Source organism: Alligator mississippiensis, chromosome 1, assembly GCF_030867095.1.
Source record: "Alligator mississippiensis isolate rAllMis1 chromosome 1, rAllMis1, whole genome shotgun sequence".
NCBI lineage: Eukaryota > Metazoa > Chordata > Crocodylia > Alligatoridae > Alligator > Alligator mississippiensis.
This window is the reverse complement of record NC_081824.1, coordinates 484,272,851-484,299,643: the sequence shown is the minus strand read 5'-3', so window position 1 is coordinate 484,299,643 and position 26,793 is coordinate 484,272,851. Positions and strand designations below refer to the sequence as shown.

The 26,793-nt window shown below is 47.8% G+C and overlaps 1 protein-coding gene across 1 annotated transcript; it reads left to right on the top strand.

Moving 5' to 3' along the window:
* Window positions 1-26,719, top strand: LOC132249277 (delta-1-pyrroline-5-carboxylate synthase-like). The gene is made up of 18 exons (XM_059723909.1): window positions 1-137; window positions 3,733-3,855; window positions 5,267-5,490; window positions 6,046-6,195; window positions 6,300-6,404; window positions 7,635-7,793; window positions 8,254-8,344; window positions 11,903-12,051; window positions 15,184-15,328; window positions 18,120-18,193; window positions 18,948-19,047; window positions 20,357-20,577; window positions 21,511-21,648; window positions 21,785-21,980; window positions 22,142-22,263; window positions 23,944-24,130; window positions 24,450-24,545; window positions 25,753-26,719. The coding sequence occupies exons 2-18, from the start codon at window positions 3,759-3,761 to the stop codon at window positions 25,932-25,934; spliced, it is 2,436 nt and encodes an 811-aa protein (XP_059579892.1). The 5' UTR covers window positions 1-137; window positions 3,733-3,758; the 3' UTR covers window positions 25,935-26,719.
* Window positions 26,720-26,793: the final 74 nt, after the last annotated feature.

Here is a 26,793-nt window from a genome sequence, read left to right as displayed (position 1 = left end):
CACGCCTCGGCCGAGCTGGCAGAAATTCGGTCTGTGTCAACTCCTGGTTTCACAGCAGCTGCTGCTTCTGTCTGAAATCTTTCTCATCAGGCTTTCAGCCGGAAGTGTCAGGTACAGAAGCCTCTGCACGGCACACAGTGAGTGGCACCTGCACGTGATGCTCTTGCTATGTTGCTGCTTGCTTTTGCCCTGCGTTCTGGATAGCGAGCTCAACTGCTTGACTATGCCAGGGAGGGCACTGGTGTTTGCCCCCGTGTCAAAGCTTGTCCCACGCAGGTCATAGAAGACCATTGACCAGGGATTGGGGCCTGATCCTAAATCTACTGCAGTTGGCTATTTGATTGTAGGCATATTGCTTAAACCGCTCCTGCCAGTTTTCCCATTTATAAACAGAAATAATGCTTAACTTGCAGCAGAATAGTCTTGTCTATGAGATGCTTGAATTGAAAGCGCATTGCAGAACCTCACCATCCAAATTCTCTAATGGAAAAGAAACATGTCTGTTTGGGGCATGCTTCCTATTCTGCACTGTCCATTTCTGGCCAATTTAAACCATTAGGAAACCTGGGCAAACTTTTATTGACTAGCTGCAGGTCAGATCAAGCTTTCTTCTGAGACCTGTTTTTGGGTGGTGATAACTTTGTTTATACAGCTAGCTTTAATAGCTGACTTTTCTCATTTGTCTTGGTGTAGAGCAGGCTGTCAAGGCAGTGATTCTCAGGCAAGGGAGTGTGGCATGTTGGGATGCCTTGAGACCCTTTCAAGTGTCACAAGGTGCCACACAATGTTAGCAGTGTAACTATTGATAGTGAAGGGGGGGGGGGGGGGGCACAATTTGGCTGTCAACCTTTTTTTTTTAGTCCCAAACCCCTAAAACTGGGGAATGGATCTTGCTGTCTTGCAGCACCTTCAGATCCCACCTGAGGCAGCGGCAGAGATGGGATGAGGCGCCGCTACCTGGCCACGCTCTGTTCCTGGTGCTCAGGTGGCCTCTGGCCGCGGGGGGAGCTGCAGCAGGCTGTGCCTGCTGATATTGGGCTGCCGCCTGCTGCTGCTGGTCTGGCCACAGGAGTATCTGGAGCAGCAGCAGCACAGCCACCTTTTGTGGATGCTCCACAGACCCCCCAGAAATTGGGGGGGGGGGGGGGCACGCGTCCCCATGTGTTCCCCGAGGTGTCACCTGTGCTGTTTGGTGTTCAAACATGATTCAGAAGATAAACCCAGAGATTCCAACCAGGAATTCAGAGTGTTAAAAACATTGTGGCCTGTTGTTGTCTTCCTGAGTTCTTTTCAGCAGAAGACTTGCTGTTATTTTTCTGCAGTCAAATAATGAGTGAAAACTAAAAGCTGGCATTTTCTGAGGTGTACCTCAAGTTTGTGGAAGGGTGTCTCGCATCTAAAAAGGTTGAGAACCACTTAAGGAAAGGATTAATTTTTTTGGTGGCATGTGGCCCTTAAGGTTACTTGCTGCACCTGAAACAATTGGGACGTTTGCGATAAATGCAGGTTTGCTTGTTTGTAGGTGCTATTTTCATTTTGTGAATGTAGACAAGGAAACTCAGTGCAATGCAACTACTGCCACATGAAGGTGCAGTTTCCACGTCAGGAAAAACTAGGTTTCCAGAGACATTGGGTTTGCTTTGCTGCTGGAGAGTAGTACAGTGAAGTTCTTTGTGTAGGAGATTGGTGATCCTGTGATTACGGTGCTGGCTTAAGACTTGGCACTCCCAGGTCTTCTTCTCTGTTTCCCCAGACTCCATGCCTGGCCTTGAAGATGCTTGCTTCTCTCAGTGCCTCCATTCCCCATCTGCAAAATAAAGGGCAACAGTGCTGCCCCTTGCTTTCCACTCCGAGTGGGACAGTATCTGCAAGAGCAGGTAGGGACCAGTGGGAAGAATGCTTCTGATTACAGCGGAGCTGCTGGCGTTCGTTTTGCCAGTGTCAGGACTCCAGGAGTCTCTACGCAGTCCGCAGCAGTGATGCATGCCCGTGCAGCCTCAGTCCTGACATGACTGTGTTGGGCCAGGCGTGGTGCCCGTGCAGAATGGAAAGTGCATTGAGATATTGCTGAGGACTGCAAATACCAGAGGTAATCAGGCTTTGTCTGACATATGCTCAGACACGAGGGCAGCTTCTCCTTCCCTTTCCCCTTATGTACCCTAAGAGTGCCTGCCTGGGTGCTGGCTGGAGCAGCTGTCCTGGGTCCCTTCCCACGTGGCTGAACCTTTCTCCCTCTGTCTGTCTGTCAGTCATGCTCTCTCAGGTGCAGATGCTTTTTTTCTGGTGTAGCTCAGGGAATCGGAATAACCTTCCTCTGCCAGTGCCATTCTGCACTGACCCTCTTGTACAGCTGAAACTCAGGTTTGGGGCTGGAGAACAGACTGGGACACTAGCCTTGAAGACATGCCTTTCCATGCCTCCATTCACCACCCCAGGACAGTGTCTCAGGAAGGGGTACCACTGCTCTGCCTCTGACACCGGCCTGTATGTCAGGACCTGGGGTGTCTCACTGCTGTTCACCAAGGACAGTCTCCTATTGGCTAGCACTCATGTGTGAACCAGGAGAGGGCGTGTTTCCTCTCGGGAAAGTGTATGCCGTTCACTGTAGTACCTGGGCAGCGTGAAGGTGCTTTTCACTAGATCAGTGGGGGCCAACCTTTCTGGCCAGCAAGTCCCAGATGAGCCCTGTGCCCTCTCTGACTGTCACTTGAATCCCCTTCTGCCCAACCTGCTACTTTGCTGTGTGCTCCCTGCCTGATCTGCTCGGTTTCCTGCTCCCTCCCTGATTTGCCGTGTGCCATGCACAGGCTGCACATGCCACTTGTGGCACCTGTGCTGCATGGTGGCCACCCTGCCCTAGACTGTTTGGAGCAGTTTACTTTGCACCAGACTGACAGGTGATGCTGGGGGCTCGATGCAGAAGGTGCCATCTGAGATTGTTGGCTTGTTTGGGCCGGAGGTCAGACTGGATTGGTCAGGCTGACTGTACCGTAAAAGAATAAATATGTCAGTGGTAACAAAATATGCACAACTCGCGTGTGTTGAGAAGGTGACAGAACCCGTGACCGGGAAGGGGTGAGCAGGGAGCAGAGGAGTGAAAACTAGCAGTATTTTCAGTGCCTGATTACTTTCCTGGGCCCCTTAGGACCCTGACTCCCCAAGTGGGAAAAGCTGGCCTAAAGTTATTATGACGCTCTCTTCTGATCCTACGCATACCCTTGGGGTAGTTCCAGCCTTCAGCAGAGCTGTCTTGGGATGTAGCTGGTCAACATTTGGGGGCTGGGGGGTAGGGCAGAAATGCACAAGCCCAGAGCCCTTGACCCAGGTGTGGGAGGCTGCAGAGGATGTGAACTGAGAAGCCCCCACCCGCAGTAGGAGTTCTGAGTCCTAGGCCACAAGGAGCTTGTCAGCATGTCACAGCTCTTCTCTTAGTGTTGTTCAGCTCTGCTCCATCCAAAGGAAGGGCTCCCAGTCCACTCCTGCCTCCCTGTTCCCTCCCCCCTGGCCCTTCCTTGTGCTGCTCATTCACTTCTTGAGTTGAGTGCGTATCGTCCAGCCAGTCTGCGTCTGAACCACTCCCCCACTTGTGAACATGTTGTGTACTGCAGAGGACAGCATGCAAGTTGGGATACGTTGGTGTGCAGGACTGAACACGGTTCCCTATTAGGGATAGGGAGGCAGGGTCACCAAGACTAATGAATCTCTCTGTCTCTCCCTTGCTTTATTTTGTAGGCATCAGTAGTTCTCGTGGGTGTCTCATGATGCTGTGTCGAGCTGCTCTGAGCCCCTGCTTCCACGCCCCTGGACGGTCCCTTCTCTTCTCACCATGGTCCATCGCAGCTATTGCCCGCCCTTGTATGTATCTCAGAGAGCATTCTAGGGCTTGTTTCTAGCAGTGCCAGTTGGGGTGCTCACAGATGTTTAGTTAATGGTATGATTGGATCTGATCTGTGATCTCAATAATCATGCCTCCTGCTGTACCACATGTGTGGCAGGATGTGTGGTTTTGGGGATCAGGGGGCACACCCCAGGCATGCCCTGCTTCTCAGTGCAACGGTTGGGGGACAGCAGGCTCCATCTGCACCCACAAAGGCCCCAACAGTCAGTCTGTTTGAGCTCTGTTGTGGTTCTGATACTGCTGCCCATCAGCTGATAGTGCGGTCCACCTGGCCACAGATTCATTTTGGGGTGCAATTGAAATGCCACAAAATTATTGTACATTTTGTGTGTGTGTGTGTGTGTGTGTGTGTGTGTGTGTGTGTGTGTGTGTGTGTAATAGTTTTGTGGTTGGTTTTGTTTTTTGCTGCACCATTACTTGCATGAACATGTGGCTGAGTTGCACTTTATGATGTGATTAATTGATTAATTGTGCCTTAAATATAATGTCTGGCAGGGGCCTCAGTTAACTCCACACTGCAGTTAATGCACTGTTTTCCCTTCATTCAGCTGTGAAGGACAGTGGAATGAATCGCAGCCAAAGAGATCAGTGCAGCTTTCCTTCCTCAGTCCAGTGATAATTCAGCCAGGTGCTGCAGCTATCGCTGTTTTCATTCAGACAGTTAGAAACTCCAGCTAACTGTTCTACAATACAGAAACTGTAGGGATACCATGACATTTCCTCTCTTCAGCCAGTTAAAATTTGGCTAGAACTTCAGACTTAATTTCCTGACTGTTGCAAAGGGACCACTGGATATTTACAGACACGACAGCTAGTGAGGATTGTTGTTGCAGCACCATTTAGCTCTGATGTATTTGCAGTGCCCCTTAACACTGTGCTGACCCAGTGGGGTAGTGCTGTTTTAGAGAGAAAAATGCTCCCATTCCCTGCTTCTCTTCTGCCTTAGCCTTATCTAACGGCTGACCCAGCTGGCTGCAGTTTCTGATTTCTATTGAGTCAAGTTGCATGCATCACCAAGCACTATAGCTAAAGCAGTTTCCAAAGCCATCTAAGTTATGTAAGAGGCACTCAGCTCAGTAGCTTTTCAACAAGCCTCCTCATCTGTACCTCAGATTCACTTGCCAACATGTTGCTTGGGAATGACTTACGCTCAAGCAGTTATTTGGAGGATGAGTGCATTGAAGTGGCTGGGTGGTAAGCCCTGAGTGTGTGCTATGGACCCCTTAGATTTGGGGAAGGGGAAGTTTTTGGTATGTAAGGGGTGGTGAGAGAGGGGAGGGGTCCATACCTAGGTTCTCCACATTGTGGGTTCTGTGGCTGGGAAGTACAGGCTTTTCTCTAGTCTTCCATGTTGTTTTGAAACCACAGCTCTCCCTGCCCACAACTGGGTGCTGAAGAATGGCTCTGTCCGCTGCTGGAGCAACATCCCATTCATCACTGTGCCACTCAGCCGGACGCACGGCAAGTCGTTTGCTCACCGCAGTGAACTGAAGCACGCTAAGCGGATCGTGGTGAAGCTGGGCAGTGCTGTGGTCACCCGTGGAGATGAGTGTGGATTGGCTCTTGGGCGGCTGGCATCCATTGTTGAGCAGGTAACTTAGTGACTAAGAATGACTTGTGCTTCTCAAGCTGGTTAGTCGGCTTCCCCTTCCAGCTGTAAATTACACCTCAAAACTTCCACACAAACTTCTGCTGCTCTTGTAACAGGGCACAACTGAAAACTGTACTAGAGAGGAAGGGGCAGCAGGGACAGCCTGTGCCTTAATATGTGTAAGGGAAGCCTAGGGGATAAAGCAGAAACCCCAAGGGAGTTTCTGCCCAGTGCAGAGGAGGGAGGAACCATCAGGAAGGGGGGAAAGGTTTTGGACTTTGCTAAAATGGGAAGAGATGATCTTCTGTGCCCCTTTGGATATTGAAAATTACCATGGATTAGAGTCCTAGTGAATGTTGGTCAGGGCATCACGACCTATGACATGTGGATAACTTTGCGCCTGTTCTCTGGGCAAGCAGGTGGTTTTGGGCTTCAGAAATCATTGAGCTTGTGGTACACTCAAACTGTGTACGGTGGAAGTGGGGGAGGGACATCTTGGCAAGCCGGCAGCTGCCCTGTTCTGGGCCTGATCTCCCTCTTTTCTCCCTGCCTGCAGGTGTCGATGCTTCAGAACCAGGGCCGAGAGATGATGATTGTCACCAGTGGAGCCGTGGCTTTTGGCAAGCAGCGACTGCGCCATGAGATCCTGCTCTCCCAGAGCGTGCGACAGGCCTTGCACTCTGGGCAGAACCAGCTGAAGGACATGGTACATGGTGAAGGCAGGCACCTGGCCTCTGGAGGGATGTGAGGCAGAGGTTGCTCGTGTCCCCACCTGTGTGCCAACTGATGGGCCTTCTCTGGTCTTTGCAGGCTATCCCGGTCCTGGAGGCACGAGCTTGTGCAGCTGCTGGGCAGAGTGGACTGATGGCTTTGTATGAGGCCATGTTCACGCAGTACAGCATCTGTGCAGCTCAGGTGAGTAGGTGCACTTATCCCATGATGCATCTTGACAATCCTTCCAGGCTGTTTTATTGCTCTGACTTCTTAGAGTATCTGTGTTGCACTTACTCTCATCCCAGACCTCTGCTGCAGTCCCACTTGTGCAGGGTTGTAATGCAGTGGGAGTGACAGCTGGCACAAGAGCTTGTTCAGCTAAAGGTAACTTAGATCAACTTCTCTACTATAAGTAGGGTGAAATAGCATTGTGTCTAGATTTTTTTTCTAACTGCTGAGATGAGATTAGGGCAAGGACCTAAGGATCACAAACAGAACTGGGACTGCCATGCTAAATGTGGAGAGTACCCATGTGGAGAGTCCCTCTAAAATGGACTGAACATTTAGACAGTCTAATATGGACTGTCTGTTCACTGAAACCTCTCCACTGCATATACAGGCAACCCCTGCTTAGCACTCTTCACTGGTTCCTGAAAAACTGAGCGTTAAGCAAAACTAATGTGAAGCAAAACCGAAAGTTTTAACAACCCAAAACAGCGACCGCAAGTGTTTTTAATGACCCAAGATGGCGACCATAAGCATTATAACAAAACTCGCTGAGCGCTAAGTGGAATCAGGTATCAATTTAAAATGAGCATTATAGTGACTTAGTGCTATGCGAAACAGCGTTAAGCGGGGGTTTCCTGTACCTGGCCATGGACATCTGTAACAGATAGTGGTACACTACTGCTTGGACTACTATAGGAATGTGGGCTTTGTCTGTTTATCTTGGATAGTCTGCAAGGGTTACGCTCAAGTACAGCACAAGCCTGTGTAAACACCTCTAGGTTCTTGTATCAACCACATCCCTGTGGTAGTTGAGATCTTTAAAGCACCATGTCAGTCAGGTGACTTCTGCATGTTCTGTGAAGTAGGATGTGCTAAATTCACTCATGAAATAAGTATCCTGCACTGCAGAGTAAATGCAGCCATGCAGAAATAGGCTGGATTCTGTCCTGGCTGGTGTGCACATGGGTCTTCTGTCCTCATATGCAGAAAAATTAAATTTCTTCTATTTAAAAACACTTGGCTAGTTGTGCAAGCAGAACTCCCAGATGTTCTTCTGGTCAGAGACTTCTGCAGCATTGCATGGTGCCTCCCAGTCCTCATCAGCCAGTTTTCAATGCCTGGTGAGAAAAGAAGGGTGTAAGGCAAAAATCTGCCAGAAAGGCCATGCACAAAGCTCCTGCTGGAAGTCTTTCCTCCTTTCAGATCTTAGTCACCAAGCTGGATTTCCATGATGAGCAGAAACGCCGGAACCTGAATGGGACATTGCACGAGCTGCTGCGAATGAACATTGTCCCCAACATTAACACCAGTGACGCTGTTGTTCCACCTCCAGAGCCAAACAGTGATCTGCAGGGGGTAAATGTGGGTAAAGTATTGCAGGGGGCAGATCCGGTCTGTGGCCCTGCTTGGAGCATGAAGGCTTGGCTCACTAACCTCCGCAGGGAAAGCTGCAATGTAAGAACTAAAGAAAAGCATGGCAATGCTGGGGCTGAACAGAGACACGTAGAGCACACCAGAACAATGGGGGCAGCAGAGCAGGGGACACGGTCTGCCATGGCTGGCTTCTGGCAGGGCTCAGTGAGGGAGAAAGGATGGGACGGAGATATGGGCATGACGTGGTTTGGCTGTTACTTGCTGCATGCCAGTAGTGTGTTCAGTTACCTACCAACAAGGATGGCATCCAGAAAACTTGGCGCTGCATGGAGAAAGCTTCTCAAAGGTGCATGGTAGCACTGATGTGGCTTGTCTTTGTTGGGCATGGCTATGGCTCTGCTTGCTAGCTTCACCCAGGTAGCATTGCTGACCTCTCAATGCATTCCAGGTCTTTAGCGTGAAGGATAATGATAGTTTGGCAGCACGACTGGCGGTAGAAATGAAGACCGATCTCCTAATTGTTCTCTCGGACGTGGAAGGTACGTAGTCCTTCAACTTTGACTACACAAGTAGTTTTTTCCCTTAAAATCCCTACAGAGGTCATAACCTGCAAGATGCATGCTGATGTTAATCTCCTTCACTTTTGCCTGTATATTGTATCCTTATTGTTGTCTGTATATGCTCTCTGTGAGAGTAAACTCTTCAAGGCTAGGACTAGGTGGAGCTCTCCAATGAGTGGAGCCTAGCACTGGATAAAGTACAATGTTTTGCAAAGTGCTGTGTCATCCCCTTTGGATCTCAGGGACAGTGCAATTGAAATTCAGAAACGACGTAGTAAGACAAGAAAGGGCTGTTTGCCCTCTAGAGTTTTGGGATTTCTCTGTAATATTGGTTAAATTATTTTAGATGGGTTGGAAATTACTTCTGTATGTCTGACTGCCAACTTGAGGTTAAAAAATACAGCCTGGGCCACTAGTGTAAAAGTGGGCTGAGGGTCCAACCGGATCCTGCTGTAGCTCCATTAGCATATGAGCTGTCCTTCTGCATTGGAGAGAGTCCAGCGGAAGGCAACAAGACGGTTGGGGGGCTGGGGCACATGACATGTGAGGAGAGGCTGAGGTAACTAAGCTTATTTAGTCTGCAGAAGAGAAGATTATGGCGGGGTTTAATAGCAGCCTTGAACTACCTGCAATGTGGTTCCAAAGGGGATGGATCTGGACCGGTCTCAGTGGGGGCAGATGACCGAACAAGGAGCAATGGTCTCCAGTTGCAGCAAGGGAAGTTTAGGTTACATATTAGGAAGAACTTTCTCATGAGGAGGGTAGTACAGCACTGGAACAGGCTACCCAAAGAGACTGTGGTTACTGTCCTTGGAGGTTTTTAAGACCTGGCTAGACAAAGCCTTGGCTAGGATAAGATGCTTGGGGATGGTCCTGCTTTGAGCAGGCAGTTGGACTAGATGACCTCCTGAGGTCCTTTCCAGCCCTCGTGTTCTACGATTCTGTGATTCTATAATTGTTCGTATTTTAACTCCATCCTGGGGCTCCTGAAGCTTGGCTCAGTGCAAGGTTTTACCACAGTGACAATGGTGTGTATATGTGCCAAGCATAGCATTGCACAGCCCTGGGCCCAAACTCTGATGTGCTGAGACACATTGACCAATAGCTACTGTCCTATCACCTGGTCAGGAGAGCACAGGAGAGGGAGGGCATGATACATTTGCAGAGAGCCTCTTCCATAACCAAGGTGTGATTGGTCACTTTTATCTACCCAGCTTCATTAGAAGTGTGGATTTGATATGGGTGCCTGTTGGCTGATGATGTATGCATGCTTAGGATCCCTGGTGAAACTCGGAGGCTAATCTACTTTAATTTGGGGAGTGGCTGGACAAGTCTGCTCTTCCAGAAAGCATTACCCTTCCTGGGGCTTGCAGACATTGCCAGTTTTAGAGATCCTTGACCCCTTCCCAGATGCTCAGAACTTGTGCCTTTCTATTTTCCAGTTCCTTGATCAGAATTACTGTTTTTTGGCTGAGTGACATGTTCTGTTGTAAACAGTGACCCATTAGGCACTGACTTGCAACCTGTTCACTTTTGGATGATGAAATGTGTTACAGTTCAGGCATGAGCTGTGGCAGTATTCTCTCTGAGTCTTTCAGTGGATGCTTCCTTCTACTGACAATCCTGCACCCGTGTTTGAGTGGAACCGCATCATCCCTTTGCTCTCCAGGCTGTGCCACCCTGTTTACTAGTTGCATTTACCTTTGGCAAGTCCTTCTGCAAACAGCAATTGGTAGTAAAATCAGTGATAGAAAACAGCTCGTGCAAAATACGTATGTATTTAGCACTAGTACTGTTGGGCAGAGAATACAGCTGAACATGAAGCCTGACCTGGCAAGGGCTTTGCCCCAGCCCCCAGCAGGTGGAACCTCTGAGCTTCTGCCCCCTGGGTCTGATTTTCTGGGTTGCTGTCTGGCTGGGGTCCTTGCTTGCCCTGTAAACAAAAGCAATGAATAGTGAACAAAGGTTTGTGCCTGGACTTTTCCATGTTTCTTTGGCGTTGTCAGTTAACCTGCTGGCTAGAGTGTGGTGAGAGTAACCTTCAAACGACAAACGTGTGTTTGTGTCAGGGTCTCACAGAGCCCCAAAGCCACATGTTAACTGTTGGGCTTCCTTATAGCCAGTCTTCACTCAGTCAAATAACTAGAGGTTCCTGCTGTTCACTTTCCAAAAGAGGAAAATATTCTTCCCACAAAGAACAGCCTACCAGTTACAACAGTTGGTGGCCCTTACAGAAAGGGAGAGTGAATTGCCATCTCTAGATGCTTTGCAGCTCGAGTGCTGTAGCTCGTATCCCATAGCCCACTCCATATTGCTGATCCTTCTACTGTCTTTTCAGAAAAAAACCCTAAAATCCATAGCAGATCATGATGCCTTTCCCTCCTGAAGAATTTAGTTTTACATGTGCCGACTGGTTGGTGCTTGCTAAAATTAAGCAAAGGGCCAATATCAAGTTTTACACTTATGAGAAGTGAAGAGGAAAGATAAAGAGGCTGGAGGTGCTATTAGCGAACTGATTATTTCAAGAAAGAACCCCAGCCCTAATTATGCACTCCCTCCTTGAACAAGTGCCCCCTGCACAGCCCTCACCTTTGCTTCATGCTGGTTAGCTTCTGCATGCACAGATGTGTTCTGTCACTGCAGACTTGCACCAGGGTCATTCCATTGACTTCAGTGGATTTAGGCAAAACTTATCTAACCACAAACCAGGAATTTACTGGATCTGTGCTTCATCCATCATCCTCCACTTGCCTACTGAGCAGGGAATAAGGAGAAGGTCCTGCAGCACAGGCTGCATGCATACATGCAGAGTGCATATCCCTGCGTGTGCTGCTTTAATGATTCTCTAGTGGGTGTTTCTATGGCATTTCTGGTGAGATGGCAGTAAGAGATGCTTAAAGGGGCAGAAAACTAGAAGTCAGTCAACTTAAAATGTCATTTCTTTTTCAAGCAGACTCGTTTGTGTATTCTGCTCTTGTGTCCCCTGGAGCGGTTGGCATTACTTGACCTTTCATTGCTCTTCTTGGAACTATCTCCCACCTGTAGACCTCTGTGAAACATGGTGCTCTGCTGCGTTGTTGGAGGCCATGGCAGTGGTGCCTGTCCCCTCCCTGACTTTGCTAATGTCTTTCCATGTGCAGCTTCATACTGCTCTGTTGCAGGCCTGTCACACTGCAAGCTCATATCCCATTTTCTGTCATCTCTTGCTCCATTGCATCTGCCAACATCACTGCTTCTCAGGCTTCCTGCTATCATTTCAGATATGTTGTCTTTCTCTTTTTTATGCGTTTAGTTCTCTTTCTTTTAAGCTTAACTTTGAAGTTCTTCATTTTTGGGGACAAGCACCTCCTGGTTCAGGCTCACAACCTTGTCCTGAGCTGGGTTTGTTGAGACCTGCACAGGTGTCCTCTTGCAGTGGTAAATAGTCAGTGCCCATACCTTTGTAATGGAGAAGAGCTCCCTAACCCTCCCAGTTCTGTTCCCCTGAACGACGGAGTCCAAAGATATACAGAGCTAACAAATAGATTTAAATTTTAGGACTCTTTGACAGCCCCCCGGGGTCAGATGATGCAAAGCTTATTGACATATTTTACCCGGGAGACCAGCAGTCTGTGACCTTTGGAACCAAATCCCGGGTAGGAATGGGAGGCATGGAAGCCAAGGGAGGAGAAAACTCTAGAGCCTATGTTGCTTGCTTTTCATATGGGAAAAGCAATGTTCTGAAATGGTCTGAGATGCACTTTACCTTTGAGCCTTGCTCTAAGTCTGTTTTCGAACAAACGTGCACATTGCATTGAGTTTAACCCATTCTCTCTGTCTCCTTCCTGTATATAGATGCATTTCTGGCTTCTGAAAGAGGAACTCTGGGGTATTTTAGTCCTTTATCTGCGCATTTGTTGCATTACAGAGAGGTTAATTTTGCTACCGTGCACATGACCTTTTCATTGTTTTTTGGGAACTTTCTCCATCTCCAGTGTTCCTTTTCCTGCAGAGATTTGTTTTTAAATCCCATGCAAAACAGAACATTGGACGTGTCTGCAAGAGAAGCTTACTGCGCAGTAGTGTGTTGGTCAAAAACTGTGCTAATGCGCTATTGTGCAGTGTTATTAAGCTCTTGTGCAGTAAGCACCACAAAAAACATGCACCAGTGCTACTGCGCAGTAACTAGTTACTGCTCATTTAGTTAGTACTTCATTAGGTAAGTACTAAACTAAATGCTCAGTATCTAAGCTCATTAATGAACGTATAGACATACCTACCCATTGTGTCCTTTGGTATGGATGTAGTGAGGAGGGGCATCTCCATGATGGGGATGAGCCAGTTCCTAAGGAGGTCTTAAAAGCTACAGTATTTCCAACTGCTGGAAGGCTCAAGTTCAGTGCCTCTTCAGTAGCTTTATTTAAATAGTTCCAGTTGCATATACAGGTTCAATAAGACCAGGAGAACTTCAGAATCTAAATGCACAAATGGGAAGAGGTATAGAGAAAGGAGTTTTACATTTAATGAAGTCCCAAATGTAACTTTGTGGGGATAGGAGAGCTAAAACAAAATAAATTCCACTGTATGCAAAGTGTGGCTGTCTTCTGGCATGAAGAGCTGGTGGAAAACTGTCCATTGCATAGGAGCACTCAAATTGACCAAAGCACCAGCTGGGATTGTCAGTACTAGAAAAAAAAAGTAAGTGCGAAGATCCTAGGAATGGGCAAGGTGGGGATGGATTATTGCTGAAATGAAGTGAACTGAGATCAGGGAAATGTCCTGAGAAAATTATGGGATGCCAGATGAGCACCCTACATGTCAGTATATGTGGCGAAAAATCCATAAACCCCTCTATAGTAGTGAGAGACTTTTTAAAGGTGGGTTGGGGGGTGGGGGGAATGAGAGTCCTGCAGTAGAAGGGGAACGTAATGTAATGAGCATATGGAAAACTCAGTCTCCCAGTCCAGGGGGGTCCTGTGCATCTGCACTGGAGGACAGCTATAGAGCTAAGGAAGTGGAACTGTATCTGAAGGATTGAACAGGGTCTGAGAAAGCTTCCTCCTTATATGCACAGCAATAAGAACAGACATACTTACAAATATACTCGTATTGTCTTGCCTGCAGCCCATTTAGGAAAAAAGTGATGGCGAATGGATTCATGTCAGGGTAATAATTTATAAACAATGGTATCTCAGGATAGGGAAGTTTTTGTCAAGAAGTCACTTCTCCAGTTGAAATGATTGCTTTGGAGTCTGGGAAAAGGTGATTCTGTCTTAAAAATTAAGGATCACACATGAGCTGCTTCAAGTAAACGTTGACCCATAATTTAATTGCATTAAACATCGTAGACATCAGAATTTGTGCTTGGCCACTAAACTGCAGACGGGAGACTCCCACGCTGCCCCGCCCATCTGCAAAGAGTTCCCTGTTCATATCTGCAAAGGTCCCTCCTTTTCATCCCTCTTTCAAACTCTCCTTTGACATGAAGTGTACAAGAACTCAGAAGCAGTTGGGCGGGCAGCGGGCTAAGGCTGCTATCCCAGATCAGCAATATTGTCTCATCATTTCCTTTTGTTACCCATCTGCCTGTTCAACATGTTGAGTCCTTTTCCCAAGCAGCTTACAGTTTTTCCATGTTTGAATAGCACCTAGCATAGGGCACTTAGTAATAGACACTGAGGAAACATGTGGAAAGGGTGTGAACCCAAAAATGAAAAAAATAGAAGGCCTCAGATTAACAAACTGTATGTGGTATGGCCATGTCAGAACACGCATTCTTGCATGCAAAAGGAAACTGAAAGGCAAGACAGCGATCCAGCCCCAGTGAGACTGGTGTAAAGGAGTACAGCACATGAGGTAAATTGGGGAGGGAAATCAAAGAACTAAAATCACTTTGAAGAGCCATTACCAAAGAGATAGAAACAGTACCCAATCCTTCAAGATCTGAAGCTGGAGACCCTCAGAAAATCACTGGTGTCACTGGACTTCAGGGGGGTAATTTAGGAAGGTAAGGACATAGAAATCAGGTTTATTGTCTATGATGGTGCCTAGGAACCAAACAAGAACAGGCTGTCATTATGCTGGGCACAGGACAGACAGCAGCAGACAGTCTCGAGAGTCAGCTCTTCATCCTTCTTCCTTGTCACCGCCATCACCTCGGTATGTGCTGTTTCAGAATTGACAGTTCCAAATTACCAAAGATGAGAGGATAAAATCCAAGAATTGTGGAGGAAGGATGTGGCTGAACTTTTGACAGATGTGCTGCCCATCATTAAATCACCTGCTGGTTTTTGGTTGGGCAGCGATGCCTTAAAGGCATGTCCAGCGGTGCTGAGAACAGACACCAGTGACCCTTCTGCTGGCAGGAAAAGTGGTGGAAGCCAAAAGTTAAAAAAGGGACTCCAGACACCTGGATGAGCATGACACGATGGGGACAAACCAGCAGAGCTCTTGTGAAGGAAAACGGTCTCTTCCGCTCAGCACAATGCTTGCTGTTGTGTGTCAACGAAATAGCGGTGCAGGAAAAGTTACTATTATGATTTGTATCTTCAAAAAGCCTCTGTCAGCATGCTGTCAGGCATTTCTTTCTTATTCTGGGCCTTGGCTAGATTCCAGCCCACAAAATTTAGCAGGAATAAATGATCTATTTTCAACCTGGGTTAGCCTGTGGTAGCTCCTACACTGTGTTTGTATGCTCCCAAAGGTGTGTGAGGAGATGGTTCCTGTCATGAAGGATTTACAATCTAAAATACTACAATGAAGCAGGGATAATCTCTGAAAGAAGATGCTTGCTTGGCATGAAGATTTTTTTCCCCCAGTGTTTGCTTTCTTCCTTCTAGGTAAAGGCCGCTCTGTGGGCCCTCCAAGGGGGCACTTCTGTGGTCATTGCAAATGGGACGCACCCAAAGATCTCTGGCCACGTCATCACGGACATTGTGGAAGGGAAAAAAGTTGGCACCTTTTTTTCAGAAGTGAAACCTGCAGGTAAGCTGGTATGCGGGGCAGTTTGGAGATGAGGACTGAGTGAAGGGCTGAAGGTTTCTGGCATCTCTAAACCAATGGTGGCAGATGCCAGGGAGAGCATGGCAAGGGATGGATCACTCTAGATCTACCTTGTAACATATGCTGTCTGTCTCCTGCCTCTGTCAGAAACAGACGACTGGGCTAGATGGACAGTTGGTCTGACCTGGCATATGTGGGTGACTGGTGCCTCCTGAGACTGGGGGGGATGACAGTGGGTGACAGTGTCGGTGGCAGGGTGGCGAGCAGCGACTGCCCACAGAAGCTGGCAGCAGCGGTGGGGTGGGGGCGAGCAGGACTGCCCACAGAAGCCAGCGGTGGCGGCCAGTCTCAGGGGACAGGGGGCACGTGCCCCCCCACCAGTCACCTATGCTGGCATGGCACTTCTCGCATTCTTTGTAGATATTGGGGTTTGGGGAAGGCTTCCTAGGGGGATGAAGATGGGTTACAACTTTATCTATAGCTGTAAGAAACTGACAAAAATGTACTTTGTGAGGCTAGCAGATCATTTTTAAAAGATGTGTATCCATCTGTAGGGTCTGTAGCTGTGCTGCGGCAGTGTGCCTGCTGGCCTCCTGGGGCTAAGGCTGTGGGTTCAAGACCCCTGGTTTCCTTGGCCGGAGGGCATCTGAGGTGTGTGTCCTATCCTGAGCAACAAAAATGATCAGGGGCCTGGGAGATGAGACTTATGAGGAGAGGCTGAAAGAAACTCAGGAGAAGAGAAGATTGAAGGGGGATTTGATAAGTCTTTAAATACCTGAAGGGCAATTACTGAGAGGATGGAGATAGGCTTTTCCCTTTGGCCATGGGGGACAGGACTAGGGGCAATGGCCTCAAGCTACAGCAGAGGAAATTTCTGACTGTGAGGTGGTCAAGAGTTGGAATAGGCTGCCTAGAGAAGTCGTAGACTCTCTATCCATGGAAGTTTTCAAGAGTACTTTGGACAGACACTTGCCTGGGATGGTTTAGTCAGCGATGATCCTACCCTGAGCAGATGACCTTGTGAGTTTCCTTCCAGCCCTACTTTCCCATGGTCCTATGATCTGATAGAGTCCCTTGCATGCTCCTTGTACGACCACTGATGGGCTATAATTAAATTGTCTTTCAACCTTTCTTTAGTGAGTTAAAAAAACTGAACTCCTTAAACTTCTCATCTTAAGGCACACTTTTGTAGAGTGTAAATCATTTCTGTAGCTGTTCTCTGGACCTTCTGCCATTTTCTCTTATCCGTATAAGATGGAGACACCAGAACTTCCATACGGGGTTGGAAAGTTACCTTGGCACGGCATTGGTAAGACCAAGATCTCTTTCTAATCCTACTTGGTGGTCTCCTCATAGTACATCAAAGCATTGTGTTAGCTGGCTATCCCAAAACCTTGAGCTTGGGAGTGAATGTTCAGTTTGCCTTCTGCAGCAACACCTGAGCCTTTTTCAGAGCCACTGCTTTTCAGACTACAATCCTTTTTTCCTATAGATACAATCTATGTTCTCTGTTCCTATGTCTTTGAAAAAGATATGTTGCCTTTTAGGTGATCAGATCTCTTTAGTATTGACTTATCCTTCTTTTTTGCTATCCCATGTGTCTGAGAGAGAGTCATTCCTTGGACATGAATGTATTATTTCTAGACGCTGATTTAAAAAATAATTGAACGAGAGTGGACTGAGAACCAATCCCAGCAGTGCCCCAAAGAGATATACTGTATTAACTGAGAATTCCTTTTTTGAGCTCTGAAAGTTGTGCCTTGCCTATTTTAATAGTGGTCTTTGTAGTTGTGATGGCTTAAGGAATATGAGAGAAGCTAGATTTGTTTTGGCAATTTCTTAATGGAACAACTCAGTAGTAGGAAGAGATGTTAGACAAACATTTTAGGTACAAATGCTAGTTTGTCTGACTTCTTTCCCAAATACACTTGGTCCTACTCCTCTCCTAGTGCTGGGAATGATCTTAGGAGTCCAGGCTATCTCCTTACTCTAACCACTGCTAACAGATTGCACTACTGTGGATGAAGACCTAGGCCAAAAAGTGACAGGAGGGAGTATAGAAGTCCTCTGCAGGTACTTGGAATGACAGAGATCATTTGGGGAGGGCCAAAGGATTGTGAAGAGCCTGAGATATTGGGTTGTGGGGTTAGAGGAGACGAGGAAGAAGCTGAGAACAAAGGTATCCTCATGGGTCAGCTACACTGACATAGTGTATCTGGCTCTGCACAAGACAGCAGGGAGATGGTCAGAGGAGGAACACATCAGGAAAGGTGGATATGCTCCCGGCTCTTAACGTTTTTGTTTATGGTTTTTGTCTGTTTACAAGATTTTTACCACTCTGATACTGTCTTTACCTAGGAATATTTTTCTGTCTCTTTCTGTTGCTTGCAAGTCCCCAAGCTTACCTGAATATATTTAAGAGGCAAGGATTCCTTAGGGTGACATCTTTTAATGGACCAACTATGTAGCTGGGAAATGAGATAGACAAGCTTTCTTTTGAATGCAAGACATTCTTCCTCAGGTCACTAAACATGAATATAATTAGGCATGATTTTGATGTCACTTTCTGCATGGGTATAGTTGCAGCTTCTTGGATGTGCACATGAAACCGCATGTGTACCCTTCCATGTGTTGAGAGAAAGGGTGAGAGGTTTTAGCCAGTGTATCTTTTCTTGCCTGGTGGATGGTCACTGTGATGAGGAGTTTTAGTTTTTGTATATGCTCTAACTTGGAGTTAAAATTATATCCAGTGTGCACACTCTTGTTTTCATAGGCCCTACTGTAGAACAGCAGGCTGAAATGGCTCGAGCTGGTGGCAGGACCCTGGCAGCATTACAACCTGAACAGGTAACAGGGCTACATGACCTCAGATCTTACTAGAATCCACAAATGTGCAATATGTTTTCTGGGAAACAGTTAAGATGAGTCCCTGCTCGAAAGGGCTTGTGTTCTTGCTTTTCTGTCAAGCTCATCACTTAGTAATGTATTAGGAGAGGGGAAGGGGCATGGCATGGTGGATGGGCTACAGAGCTGTGGTTAGGAAGTTACGCATGTTTGAATCCTTGTGTTTTATATGTATTTCATCATCTAAATAACTGCTCTATTTTAATACAAACTCTCACAGTCGGTAGGCAATGCCTCAGACGCACCTAGGAGCGGGCTGCCCCAGCTGCTCCCGCTAAGAGAATTCTCACAATGTCCGTAGGGTGCCCCTGTGTGCAGTTCTCCAGTGAGCGCACCATAGCATTACAGTTGGGTTGGATCAAGGGGAGCCACCATGAAGAACAAGGCTGCTATAGCTGCAAATAGGAGTGTCTTAAAGGGAGAGGTTCTTGGGGTTGGGAAAGAAGGCAGAGACCTGAAAGGCAGAGATGCAAAGGCCAGAAATGGAGTTGGCAGAGTAAGTGATACAGTCCCGCTTCTAGCAAAGAGAAAGCTGAGAGCCGTCAGCTCTCTGAGGGGAACTGGGGGCCAAACCAGGGAGGAAACTGTGAGGTCCAAAGATGTGCCGTTCCGAGCTGGAAGGGACCAGAAGCCAGAGTACTATGAGCTACTTCAAGTTTACCCTGATAAGAGGAATTCCCTTTTTTATTCCTGTTAGAGAGCTGATATTATCTATCATCTTGCTGACTTACTGACAGACCAGAGAGAAGAAATTCTGTTGGCAAACAAGAAAGACATGGAAGAAGCTGAGAACAAAGGTAACATGTGCCAGCTACATTGACATAGTGCATCTGGGTCTGCACAAGAGAGCAGGGAGATGGGAATGTTCTCTGCTTCGGGGCTTGAGGAATTTGGGAATGAGCTCTGTGGGATGACCTTCCTCTTGGCTGCCACTGAGGAGCAAATCCAAGACCTTGAAAGCCCTGAGTGCAGGCAGCTGTAGCTCTGAAAGTTGTAGGAAACACTTTCTCTGCATTGGACACCACAGCCAGGTAATGTGCTGAACAGTGACGTACAAAAACTGACAGTGCTCCAAGTCCCCATGAGAGCGATGCCATGACATGGCGAACACCTCATGTTCCTTAGCAGTGGTGGCCAACACAGGATGCCGTGCCCCATGGAGGTGAATTCCATCTCTTGTGGCCAAGCCAGCTGTGACGCAACGCTCTCCAAAAAGAGCAACATCCGTGTACTAACTAGGCTCAGTCTACTTTAAGCAACTGGTGCAATGCCTTTAATCAGCATCAGGTTATTATTCTGAGAAGTCTGAGATGGACTGAATGTGGGACAGGTGACTTGTGCTCACATCATGAATCGTTTCTACATTATACTCCTGCATCCTTCATGAAGGATGCACAGAGGTGTGCAAAGTGTAGGTTGGGGCAAGCAGTGGGTTTGTGCCTGGATGTATCCATTCACAGCAAAGCCTTTCTACGAGTTTATTGTTTTAGCAGCATCAGGAATTCTTTAAAAAGGGCAGAAACATTGAGCTCTCCTGTCATGTCTGAGATGTCAGTAAAAGTGTCTTGCTTTAAACTTCACCTTCAGAGCGTGAGCTATGCATGCAGCTGTGCTGAGCACACTCGCTGCTAAACTGATAGAGCCAAAATAATCTCACCCCCAGGAAATGACCCACCAATAACAAGCACGGCCAAGGTAGGGGTGTACTCCTATTGCCCGTCTCACCCATGGCTGTTTTTCTTGAGCTTCCCTACCTTATACTAGTCACTGTTAGACACCTAGCTCTGTATTTGGCTCTTGTGCCACAGTTGCTGCATTGCCCTTCAGTGAGTCGGGTGTCACTTTCTTGATATCTGTCCTCCTCCTCCTGCAGTGACCCCTCAGTTTTTCCAGGGTAGACCCTACATGCATCCCTAGCAAGAGCATCTTTGCAACATTTGAACAACAGCTAGCTGCCTCTATGGTAGATACGTCTACAAGGAACCAAGGACCAGCCACTGTTGTCCTTTAAAGCTCACACTTAGTGGTTCCTCCAAATGCATAAGTCCAGTCTCCAACAAATGTGGTGCTTGTTCAGAATGGCTAAATCGCTTTCCCCTCTTCCAGGGAGACTGGCGCTTCCTTTGATGAAGAGACTGAGTCTGTCTACGTCCAAGCTGAACAGCTTGGCCATTGGTCTGCGCCAGATTGCAGCATCCTCGCAGGACAGTGTGGGCCGTGTCATTCGTCGGACGCGAATAGCAAAGGACTTGGAATTGGAGCAGGTGACAGTGCCCATTGGTGTCCTGCTGGTGATCTTCGAGTCCCGCCCAGACTGCCTCCCACAGGTACGTAGCAAGAGCACGTGGAACTGCTGCAGCTGCCTGTTGTTACCAGGGGAGGAGCCGGGGAGGATTCTCTTGATGCAGGGGGTGGTCAGCCGTGTGCCTGAATGTTTCCTGAAAGGTTCCCTTGCTGGGACTCCTCTAAACTGAGGTTCTGGCCTCCTGCCTGCCTGCACCAGCTGCTGCTGGGTCACAAAGCCCCTGAGCAGTGCGGGGCCCGGTGCTTCCCTCTGTGGGTGCGGCCACCTGGGAATGGCTGGCTTGGCCCTGGGGCAGAGCAGCAAGGTGGCAGGAGGGCAGTTGGGTGTGCTGGTGGTGGGAGAAGGTGGTGGGGACGGTGCACGGGTCGGGTTTCAGCGTCCCATGCACTGTTGCACTTTGTTAGGTAGCAAACTAAAACACCACAAAGGTGTTTTACCTTGCTACATTACAAAGTCATTTACAGTGGAATACACTGCTGAGCGTGCAAACAGCAATGCCATTAAAGCGATGCAAAAGGGCATTTAAGCTGCTTTAAAGGCCAATTTTGTGGTGTATACAAAGACCCTTGCAGTTTAGGCACTGTAGTAGAAGCAGGACTTCTCCTTTCGTGGAGAGCTTCAGTGATTTCGGGCAGCTGGAAGGACTGATTGGTGCAGAGGGGAACCAATGTATCATTGGTGATACATTGGTGTCCCCTTGCAGTGGGACATCCATCCACAGCTAGCCCCTTTGCCAGCACCACCTTGACATTGGAGACTTGTCCATGAAGTGTATTTAGCTTTGGAGCTGTGTGCATCCTATGTCTGTCCAAATAGCTCCCTGGGCAGAGTGGCCTGGAAGACGGTATGACTCCAACAGGGTCAGCATGGCTGCAGGGGGAATCTGGTACTTGCTCGGTGGTGTCTGCATTATGCTGATGTTCTGTAGTGCTCATGCCTTCTCTCCCTTTGGCAGGTGTCTGCTTTGGCCATTGCCAGTGGAAATGGTTTATTGCTGAAAGGCGGAAGGGAGGCATCACATAGCAATCAGATCCTTCACCACCTGACACAGGAAGCACTTTCTATCCATGGGGTCAAAGATGCAGTGCAGCTGGTGAGTACTGGAGGCCAGTCTGGAATTTGGCAGATGTGTGCATGTGCTGTAAGTGAAGCCCATTTGTGAATGCTTCAAGGCAGAGATCCTGTGAGCTTCCTTTAGTCCTCAGAAACCTGCTGCTTATTTATTACAGGTGAATACCAGAGAGGAAGTAGAGGACCTCTGCCGCTTGGACAAACTGATAGATCTGATCATTCCACGCGGGTCATCTCAGCTTGTTAGGGACATCCAGAAAGCAGCTAAAGGGATCCCAGGGATGGGGCACAGTGAAGGGATCTGCCATGTATATGTGGACGCAGATGCCAGTGTTGAGAAGGTCACAAGGATAGGTAAGGTGGGAGAGGCTTCTTGTGTTTGAGTTCAGCTGAGATGTCTGTATTGTTTTAAGACATAGGTTCATAAGTACATGATACTCAGGCTTGCTCATTAGGAAGGCTTGAAAGAGTGTGCAAGGAGCAGCTTGTAACCATTGTCCATTCTTGCACCGTAGTCAGAGACTCAAAGTGTGACTATCCTGCTGCTTGCAATGCTCTGGAGACGCTCTTGATTCACCGGGACCAGCTGCGAACCCCACTGGTTGATCAGATCATCGACATGCTGAGAGTGGAGCAGGTCAGTGAGCACCGCCTGTTTTGCTATGGACAATTGCTAGCCTTTAGGAGTCTGGTTGGGACATTAGAGGCATTTGCAGTAGCGCTATGGTATACAGAAATGGGCTTCTGGGGCCCTGCTCCCCCAACCCTCAGGTTCTGCCTAGAGATGAACCTGGTGTTGCTGAGCTGTGATGTGCATCGCGGTCCTTCTCTGGTGCTGCTTGTATTCCCTTTCTCTGCTGTGTCTGGAAGCAGAAGCTTTTGGTCCCGACTCTTCATGTCCTGGTGCTAGTCCACCAGATCGGCCCCTCTTGTGCTTGAGGTTTGTCACTCGTCTTTATCTTAACCACACTCAAGTCCCTTCTTTGTTTTTGCCCCCTGTTTCGCACTGTTTCCTCCCCCCAGACTTACCCCACACCCATGCTTGTCAACCTGTCCTTGGTTCTGCCTGTTCTGCTTTCCTCGTGTCTATGCAGGATCTACAGAGCGAAGCTCTCGAACGACTTTCTCGGCATCTTGCAGACATTGCAGTTCCAGCAGGATCTGTGCAGGAGTCTTTGTAGTTGTGTGCTGAATTTCTCTGGGCTCCAGAGAGCTGTAGGATTAAGCCCCCAGCTCAGACCTTGAATGCTAATTAACAGGTACTTGACACAGCTGGTGCTATGTCACTAGGACACGCAGGCTGTGGGTATTTGTGCAGAAAACACAGGGTCAGAGGGAAAGATGGGACCACATGTGTTGGTGACAGGGGAGCTGGGGGGATGTGTCCAAGGGAAACCATGTGACCCAGAAAGCTCCCCAGTGAGCCCCACTGGCAGTTCTCCACAGACTTGGGCTTCCCTTCTGCAAGCGGGAAGGGGCTGTTAAGCTAGTGTAGTGTCGGTCTGTCACAAAGGATGTGAAGTTTCATTCAGTATTTGTGTATCAAACAAGTGGCAGTTGAATAAATATTAGACAGACACCCAGCTCTGGTTCTGCAGGCTCCCAGCAGCATTAGTGCTTCACGACAGACTCAGAGTAGCTTGCCTTGTTTTGCTTGACACAAGTACTATGTTTTCTTTGCAGGGCAAGACCAGGAACACTAGCAGTTACGGTGGTGTAGCTGATGCTCTGTGTTCACTTATCCAAGCTGATCTTGCAGGGGCTTGTTCATGCAGCCAGGCCGTGAACTGAAATCTCTTCATAATCTTCACTTTGGTTAAACTAACTAAATTGCATTTGAGTCTCTGTTGTAAGGGATCTTCTCTGTATTTCTGATTCATTCTTTATAGCTCTCCTCTGAAGTCTCTCTAATTCTTAACATTCCTTTTAAAGTGAAGGTACCAGAACTGGACATGTGTTCCCAGAATGGTTTCATCACTGCTGTACTGGGTGTACTCTCACCTCTCTACTCTTGCTTGATGCATCGTTAAAGGAATACGTTACATCTTCTAGCTGCCATATTGTGCTGGCAGTTCATGTTCAGCTGGTTGGCAGCCATGACCCAGGTTCAGTACCCTGTTGCTAATTCCCTGAGCCATAAAATTCCCAGAAATGGCTTTTACATTTTATGACCTGAAACTGTCTATAGGGTCTACATAAGGCAAGAAATCTGTGCTGCAGCCAGCTTTTTGTTTCTAGGGAATATTTAACTTGGGGGCAGCTGTTCTGTGTGGAAGGTATTTGGACAGGTGAGTTGATGCATATTTTGTCCTCGCAGGTGAAGATTCATGCTGGCCCTAGGTTTGCATCTTACTTGACTTTCAGTCCTTCAGAAGTGAAGTCTCTCCGTACAGAATACGGAGACCTGGAATGCTGCATCGAGGTGGTGGACAGTGTCCAGGAAGCCATTGAACATATCCACAAATATGGAAGCTCTCACACAGATGTGATCGTCACAGAGAATGGTCAGTGCCCTGCACAGTAAAGTGCATCAGCTCGTGCTGTCAAACTTCAGGCACTGGTGGTTGATGTGCACTTTCATGGCATGTAAGGCTACCAGGCCCAGAAGCTACTTAGGACAGAACCTCTCTTGATCGTTCTTACTGTCATGGCTGCAGACCTGTAGAGTTGACATCTGTGTGCTGTGGTGAAAGGGCTGTCAGTATTGGTTTGGTCATGACGAATCTGCCTAATGCTGTGCTGCACAACTTGGTTTGTGCAGGTTCTTGCACTGCGCACATAACTGAAGATCTCTGAACGCTCACATCAGTTTGTTTCCCTCAGAGAAAACGGCAGAGTACTTCCTGCAGCACGTGGACAGTGCCTGCGTGTTCTGGAATGCCAGCACCCGATTCTCCGATGGATACCGCTTTGGGCTTGGTAAGGGAGCAGGAGCAGTTCTTTTGCTCTGCTTGGGTTGCAGATTTGAATTTGGGATTTGTACACCTAGCAGATACCTGCCTGAATCCTGGAAGATGAGGCTGTACCTTCTCTGCCTAGAGCTTCCTGGGAGGATTTTAGAGAAGATACTGTAGCAGAAGTAGACATTTGGATCTTTCAGCTGAAAGGATTAGCAGATAAAAATCTGGTGGGTGTAGTTAAGTTTGACAGGAGCAGAAAGTACACTGTACCACCTGGATTAATTAGGAAGGCGAGTCAGTTAGGAAGGGAGAAAAGATGTTCTGTTGTGGAACTGAGTAACCTCTAAAGGCCCTAGCCTTGAGGCTGTGTGGTGTTAAGTTTAGTTTAGTGCATGTGCATAGCAGGAGAAGACCCTAAAATGACCATGCTTAGATAACATATGGTCTTCACTTCAATTCCAGAGGGGATTCAGTGGTCTCTTCCGTGAGGATCATTAGACCTGGAGATGAATGAATACCTCACACACATGTGTACGCATGCAGTCTGGCATAGTGCAACACCTTTTCACCTGCATTCGCAGGCTGGGCTGCTGACCACTACAGTCCCAGAATCGAAAGGGGCTGTGTATGTGGGGGTGTGGTATCCTGAGAAATTCCAGGAGCAGTTCCATTTCTCTCCTCTCACAAAGCCTTGTGGGAGTTGCAGAAGGCTCCCAGTGCGAGCCTTCAGTGTGAGGGAAGCACTGTTGCTTGGAGCAGCAATGCACAGGATGGCCTTGGTCACAAGCTCTGTGGATGTCTGTAGGATATTGCTCAGTTACGGCAGCTGCTTCCTGCTCTGAGCATCCCTGCTGTATATCCTGGCAGAGCTTTTTACAGAGCGTGAAACTTTCAGAACACAAACTGAATCTTGATTCTGCTTTGTAAGGATGTCACTTCAATTTCTGAAAAAAGCTTCCAGCTGGCTCCATAAGGGCTGTTTCACTCCGGAAAAACAGGTTGTAGACAGAGAGACGTTACTTTGCCTCCCTTTTTAAAAAAAAATGTAAGCTGAGTTCTGCTTGGGGGAAATGGGATGGAAAGGATGCACTATTGGCTGTTCTTCGTCTTGGAAAAGATGCAAGAACTGTGTAGCACTGAAGCAATAAGAGAAATTCCTTCCAGCAAAGAGCCAACTGTGCACAAAACCCAGCTTCATCTTGTGCTCCTATCTCCCGCTGCTGCAGGGGCCGAGGTTGGAATCAGTACTTCTCGTATCCATGCCCGTGGACCGGTGGGGATCGAGGGACTATTAACTACAAAGTGGCTGCTGAGAGGGGACAATCATGTTGTGTCTGACTTCTCAGAGCATGGGAGCATGAAATATCTTCATGAGAACCTCCCCATCCCTCAGAGGAACACCGACTGACAGCACCTGAGAGCCCAGGGGTGCGACAGGTTTACTGAGGATGCTCAGGCTCCAGAGCTGCCTCTGGGGAGGAGTTTGTACTTGCCCTCAGGTGAGTTGTCTGCTCTGGCTCCCCCGGGGGGTTAGACACTGTGCAGTAAAATGAAGAAAAGACAATTGTGTCTGTCTGAGAGTTCCTGCTCCTACTCGCCGTTAGCGCCATGTAGCAACAAACATAGAGGCTGCAAGTAGACACCTGTTCCCAGAGCTGGGTCCTCAGACCATCCCAGCTGCACAGTGAGACTCTCCCCTTTGCATCCCTTTCTCTCCCTTGCTCCTTTGGTAAACCACCTTTACTTGCTTTGGGGTGGACCTGTTCCTTTCTCTTAATATCTTCCTGTGGCACTTGGCCATCTCATCCTGGTCTGAAGGGCTTTGTTTCTGAGAAGACTTTGTATTGCCGAGCGTGTTCCCTTTCCCTGCAGTCCTAGCATCTTGGCAGCTCTTGGAAGGGCTGGAATGTTCTGACACTTACTTTGCGCTTAAATGTTAGGTAAATCGATGAATAAATGTTCCAGCGGCAGAATGCTTTGACCAAGAGATCCTTTTTAATGTTTGATTTCTTTTAATTACAGATAAATGTAGATAAATTTCACAACTGTAAATGTGGATTCCATTACCCTTTTATGAATATTTGTACCAAATATTTTTGTTCATTGTGTTATATGAAACTTTATCATCCCCACAGGAGAATGGAAATGGTATTTTAACTCCATGTTTTTCAAAATAAAGTTCTTGCAAAATGATTTTCGGTCTTCAAGTGTGTGATTATTTAAAATGAAATTGTAACTTTCTCTAGAGAAGACTCCCCTAGTTAACA

Excerpts from the sequence above, each read along its gene's own strand:
- LOC132249277 (XM_059723909.1), top strand. The coding sequence starts at position 3,759 with ATGATGCTGTGTCGAGCTGCTCTGAGCCCCTGCTTCCACGCCCCTGGA. Across the intron at positions 5,491-6,045 it reads TGGCATCCATTGTTGAGCAG|GTGTCGATGCTTCAGAACCA; the intron begins GTAACTTAGTGA and ends CCCTGCCTGCAG. Across the intron at positions 22,264-23,943 it reads ACATGCTGAGAGTGGAGCAG|GTGAAGATTCATGCTGGCCC; the intron begins GTCAGTGAGCAC and ends TTGTCCTCGCAG.